The sequence below is a fragment of the Saccopteryx leptura genome, chromosome 4 (genome assembly GCF_036850995.1).
Source record: "Saccopteryx leptura isolate mSacLep1 chromosome 4, mSacLep1_pri_phased_curated, whole genome shotgun sequence".
Classification (NCBI taxonomy): domain Eukaryota; kingdom Metazoa; phylum Chordata; class Mammalia; order Chiroptera; family Emballonuridae; genus Saccopteryx; species Saccopteryx leptura.
The window spans coordinates 212,279,353-212,285,354 of NC_089506.1; the positions used below are offsets into that span (position 1 = coordinate 212,279,353).

General features: G+C 47.8%; 1 protein-coding gene across 2 annotated transcripts in view; it reads right to left on the minus strand.

The window, feature by feature from the left end:
* The window catches only part of LOC136403701 (zinc finger protein 174-like), an 18,904-nt gene extending 13,265 nt beyond the window's left edge, over positions 1 to 5,639 (minus strand). Inside the window, exons 1-3 of one of the 2 annotated variants that reach the window (XM_066382765.1) lie at positions 5,516 to 5,639; positions 4,362 to 5,032; positions 2,930 to 3,152 (exon numbers count right to left, since the gene is read on the minus strand). In XM_066382765.1, coding sequence (XP_066238862.1) covers positions 2,930 to 3,152; positions 4,362 to 4,907 — 769 coding nt within the window. In that variant the 5' untranslated portion in view covers positions 4,908 to 5,032; positions 5,516 to 5,639. Of the gene's footprint in view, positions 1 to 2,929; positions 3,153 to 4,361 lie in introns of both variants that reach the window. The other variant, XM_066382767.1, reaches the window with a different exon arrangement.
* Positions 5,640 to 6,002: the final 363 nt, after the last annotated feature.

The window sequence follows — 6,002 nt, forward strand, 5'->3', positions numbered from 1 at the left end:
ATAACTAGAATTCCAGTTGTAAAATGAACTTGGACTGGACCCCTACATCACAACATATACAAAAATTAACTCAAAATGGATCAAAGACTTAAGTGTAAGAATTAAACTAATGTGTCTTTAAACAAATCATAGGTGTAAACCTTACTGACTTCAAGTTAGGCAATGGTAATTCTGATATGTAATCAAAAACAAAAGCAAACAAGAAAAAAATAAATAAACTGGACTTCATTAAAATTAAAAACACTTGTGCGTCAAAGAATACTATCAAGAAAATAAAAAGGCAACCCACAGAATAGGAGAAAATACTTGCAAACTCTGTAAGGGTCTAGTATTCAGAATATGTAAAGAACTCTTTCAATAATATCAATAGAAGGATTGACCCAATTTAAAAATGAGCAAAAGATTTGAACAGACATTTCTCCAAATAATAAATATAACTGATTAATAAATACATGAAAAGATGCTCAAAGTTATAAGGAAAACAACTCAAAAGCTCCATGAGATACCACTTCACACCTAACAGGATGGCTGTAATAAAAAACACCAGCAATAACCAGTGTTAGCAAGGATGTAAAGAGAGTGGAATACCCCCAGACGGTTGGTGAGAATGTAAAATTGCACCACTGCTTTGGAAACCAGCCTGGCGTTTCCTCAAAAGGTTAAACATAGTTACCGTTTCACCCTGCAATTCTACTCCATACCCAAAAGAAATGGAAACATGTTTACAGAAATACCTGTAAACAAATATTCACAGCAGTATTATTTAAAATAGCCCCGAAGTGGAAACAACTCATATGTCCATCAACTAATAAAGAAAATGTTCATTAATATATGTAATATTGTTTAGCCAGAAAAAGGAACGAAGTATTGACACATGCTACAACATGGATGAACCTTGAAAACATTATGTTAAGTGAGGGAAGCCAGTCACAAAAGAGCACATATTGTATGACTCTGGACAGTGAAATGTTCCGAATAGTCAAATCCAGAGAGAGAAAGTAGATGGTGGTTGCCAGGGGCTAGAGAGGGAGGGAGAGTGACTGCTAACAGGTATCGGTTGCTTTCAGAGGTCATGAAAATATTCAGAAATTAGTCATGATGGTTGTACAACTGTGTAATTATATATACTAAAAACCACTGTAGTTATACTAAAATTCATGCTTTAAATGGGTGGATTTTGTAGTATTTGAATTCCATCTCAATAAACAAAATTTAAATAGTTGCATGTGACTAGCTGCAATTGTATTGGACAGTGAATCTCTGAAGGAAAGCACTGTTGGATATTATGGATGAAAAGGATGAAAATCTACTCTCTTGCGAATCAAATGAAAGGAGATAGAGACTGGCCCTGGCCGGTTGGCTCAGCGGTAGAGCATCGGCCTATGAAGAAGTCCTGGGTTCGATTCCCGGCCAGGGCACACAGGAGAAGCATTCATCGGCTTCTCCACCCTTCCCCCTCTCCTTCCTCTCTGTCTCTCTCCTACCCTCTGGCAGCGAAGGCTCCACTGGAGCAAAGTTGGCCTGGGCACTGAGGATGGCTCCGTGGCCCACCTCAGGAGCTAGAATGGCTCTGGTTGCAATGGAGCAAAGGCCCAGATGGGCCAAGTATCACCCCCTGATGAGCATGCCAGGTGGATCCCGGTCAGGTGCATGTGGGAGTCTATCTGCCTCCCCCCGCTTCTCACTTCGGAAAAATACAAAAAAGAAAGGAGATAGAGACTGCACACACACCTGGTTGCCTCCACTGTATGTGTTCCACTTAGGACCATGAAGGCCATAGATTAGGAGGCAAGACTGCAGCCAGGATCACAATGCTTTTCTACTGGATGACCCAGTTCTCCAATCTTAAATTCTGAGGCTAGTCAAACTAAAGTGTTTCACTGAAGGTAACAAATCTGAATGGATCAAGGCTCCACTCTTCTCCCCAACTCTCTTCTCTAACCTATTGACTGTATCCTATATTCACATCACCAAGACTGGCCAAAGGGTCACTGTCTCTCAGTTTTGGCAATCACAGGGAGCAGAGCTGACAGTTATACAGTATTGTACATGAGATAAGTAGGAAAGTGGACACAAAAGTTTTAAGCACAGGAAATGTCACAGGAGGAGAAAGAGGCAGAAACTAATATGGAGTGGGCTTTTTCTCTAACAAAAAGAACATTCTTTAGGCCCTTTCTAAATATGAGACCATTTTAAGTGATGAAATTCAGCTACAGCTTGCATGGAAGTTCATCAGCAGTCATATTTGGATCTGTCTTCACTATAGGAAGCTTTGAAAGGGATAAAAAAAAAATAGGAACTGGCCCTGGCCGGTTGGCTCAGTGGTAGAGCGTCGGCCTGGCGTGCAGAAGTCCCAGGTTCGATTCCCGGCCAGGGCACACAAGAGAAGCGCCCATCTGCTTCTCCACCCCTCCCCCTCTCCTTCCTCTCTGTCTCTATCTTCCCCTCCCGCAGCCGAGGCTCCACTGGAGCAAAGATGGCCCGGGCGCTTGGGATGGCTCCTTGGCCTCTGCCCCAGGCGCTGGAGTGGCTCTGGTCGCAACAGAGCGACGCTCCGGAGGGGCAGAGCATCGCCCCCTGGTGGGCAGAGCGTTGCCCCTGGTGGGCGTGCCGGGTGGATCCTGGTTGGGCGCATGCGGGAGTCTATCTGACTGTCTCTCCCCGTTTCCAGCTTCAGAAAGATACAAAAAAAAAAAAAAAAAAAAAAAGGATACTTCATTGTCAAATAATCACTTAAAGGAAATTAAAACATAATCTTAAGTATAGTATCACTATCATTCTAATCAGTAAAATTTGTTCGGGAATAAAGATCTATTATATACAACATTTTTTAAAAAAACAACACCTGGTCTATGCCTTTTCAGAACCATGAATGCTTTGATGAGATAAAGGACTGGTGAGAGGGAGAGAGGAAGCACAGAGTAGTTACCTGTCCAAGCCCATTTGGTAGCTGGTTCCATAAGGAGTGGGAATTTCTCCCAAAGATGGGGGCTAAGCTGGTCCTGAGGTCCTGCCTGGTAAGGCTCCTCCAGACAGCTCTCCCTAGGATATCTCCTAGGAGTTTGCAGCTGAAAGTCTGACAGTTCCTGTTCTCCATGCTGAGATCCAGTTTTCTCCAAAAGCACCTTCTGCCCCTGCATACAAACGGCCACCTAGGAACAAGCCCTATGCATTAGAGCATAGCCAGAAGACTGACTGAAGGCAGCTTGACCTTTCATTGCTCCGTAATGACCCTTTCCCCTGGGAATTCCAGATAATGGCCTGGAGGTCACCTTGGACAGAGACTGCTGAAACTCGCAAAGGAAGCACAGAAAGGACAGGGGGAATGACCAGAATGAGGCTGCTTCAAATCAGCCAATACCTCTTTTCTAAATTTATTTATTGACTTTAGAGAGAGAAAGGGAGAGGGAGTGAAAGAGAGAGAGAGGGAGAGAGAGATAAGAGAGAAAGACATCGATTTATTGCTCCACTTAGTTGTACATTCATTGGCTGATTCTTGTATGTGCCCTGATTGTGAACCAAATCTGCAACCTTGGCGTATCAGGACGACACACTAACCAACTGAGCTATCTACCTTACTCGGTCCCAGCCATTACTTCCTGAGTGGATACTCGTAAAGCCTGGATTTTGCTCAAGGTCTGGAATCAGTCATCAGAGAGAAGATATAAATAGTCACGATCAGTCTTGAAACTGGCTCAGCAGATTCCCACTTTATGCCCACCTGTTTCCCTACTTGTAAAAAACAGGCTCTGTAGGACTGGGAAGCAGTATAGTGGAAACCATATAAAACCATCTTTATCTAAAATCGTTCTGACCAGGCTTTCCAGGTAAGGAGATCCCAGTAGTAGCAAGGCTCTAAGAGGACTGCCCAACTAACTGCTTCCAGGAAGCACCCAGTTAGCTGCTTCCTGCTTAGGACGGACTTTGGTCTGACTTGGGAGGTCAGGGTTGGAAGGAATACTAGTCAACTGAGCTGTGACTTCCTGATCCAAACGCAATATGCAAGACACTTCACTGGAACAAGTGAAGTTCCCACCAAATCAAATTGCTATCCAACAGTATGACGTCTGCTAAGAATCGGATTGAAGGAAAACTTTAAGAGAAATGGATGGGGGAGATGTCAGTAAATACTCAATAACCTCTCTTAATCTTCTGCTTCCTCATTGCAGTGCCAGTGGCTGGGTATTCTGAAAACCTGGTACAGCTGAGGGTAGGGGCAATGTTCCCCAAAATAGAGGCCAGAAGACATGTTTGAAGCCATGGGTCCGTTTCTGGGCTCTAATTAGGGAAAGACCCAGAGAACAAACACTATCCAGACGAAAAAAGAAATCCTGGGGACCATTAGAGAAGACCCTCCTTACCCACTGCTTTGGCCTCTTGGCTGCTCTCTGAAAGTCTTCTATCAGAGTCACCATCTCCTTGCTGCTCATTGGACATCGATGCCTGACCCGTGCCTGGATATCTGGGGGCAGGCTGTTCAGAAATTGCTCCAGCACCAGCAGCTCCAAAATCTGTTCCTTGGTGTGTACCTCGGGCTGCAGCCACTGCCAGCAGAGCTGTCGGAGCCGTAGGAGTGCCTCTTGGGGTCCAGATACCTCTTGATAACAAAACCGTCTAAAGCTCTGGCGGGAGACCTCAGGATCGGGACAGTCTTTTTGCAGAGCCGGCCCCTGCTTCTCTTCTAGCTTTGTTATGATGTGTCTCTCCTGCATGGAGGAAGCCTGAATGTAGGACTGAGAGCTCAAAGTTATCTCCATCTTAGCCGCCATTTTGGGGCTCCGGAGACAGCTTCTCCTTGTCAACAGCTCAAGCCTGAGGAACCATGGCCCCGGAGAAGTCTTTCCGAATACTAGAAACGCAGTTCCTCTGAGGATGTTGAGGACAGGATGCAGACAGGGCCTTCTCATTCGCTGGCCTTGACCCCAAATTCAGGAAGACGACATAGTCCCCATGAGTGAATAAGAGTCTGTCTTTCCGCCAGTTTTCAGAACTGTCTTGTGAAGGAGAAAAGTCATAACGTCCTAAAAGGGAACTGGAGACAATATTTTGTTTATTTCAGCCATAAGTGCACGAAGTCTCAGAAGAAATGCGCAATAGGCCCTAAGGGGCTAACAGGAATCCCTAAGAAAAGTTCAAGTTGTCAGAAAGGTGGCCTGCACCAACTGTCCATCATTCTGGCTAGGCAGACCTCCGGCATCTCGCCGGGTGCCACAGGGTGATCCCAGGCAGGCCGCGGCGCACGCCGGGGGCTGGGAGTTAGCGAAAGCCTCCTGCTCGTTCGCAGGGCAGTCGGAGACACGGTGGCGGCTCGTTCCAGAGGCATGGAAGGCCCGGCCGTTCCAGCCACCAAGAACGCCCGGCTCGGGCCCCGCGCCACAGCTGACCCCGGGCTTGGCGAAGCTTCCGCACTCCGGCGCTTGGCTCTCTTTTGTGGCCGGGTGCAAGCCCGGAGAGCCCCCGGGAAGGCAGCGTCGCCGACAGCACCGCACCCCGCGCCCACCGGCAGTGGACTCACCTCTCTGGGGACTGGGAAATCAGAACCTAGGAGCCAGAGTTGGGGGCGGGGCAGAAGCCTCTTGTCGCAAACCCTCCCACTGGCTGCGGAGGAACTACACCACGTCCGAACCCGCCTTCTCTCCAGGACGATTGGCTCTTCGAGAGCAGTTTCTTCTGTCTATTGGCTGCTGTAGCTGTCGATGCAGCAGAGGAACGGCGCCCAGCCGTCACAGTGCACCGCGGGAGTTGTAGTGCGGCGGCACCGCCTGCGAGCATTTGCGAAGCGCTGACCAGTGCGGGAGTTCGTGCGCTGACTTCCCGTCCGGCGGCTGAACGAGTTTGGAAAGGGGCTAGTGAGTGGATCTGGTGAGTGCTCTGCTTGCTCCAGGCGGTGGGCTCGCAGCTGGGCCCCACGCCAGCCTGATGCCCTTGTCACCGGCGTTTTTTTCAGAGCAGTCGGGCCAGGCCCGGGCGCCTCTCGGATGCTCCGCGGTCACCTTCCTGCG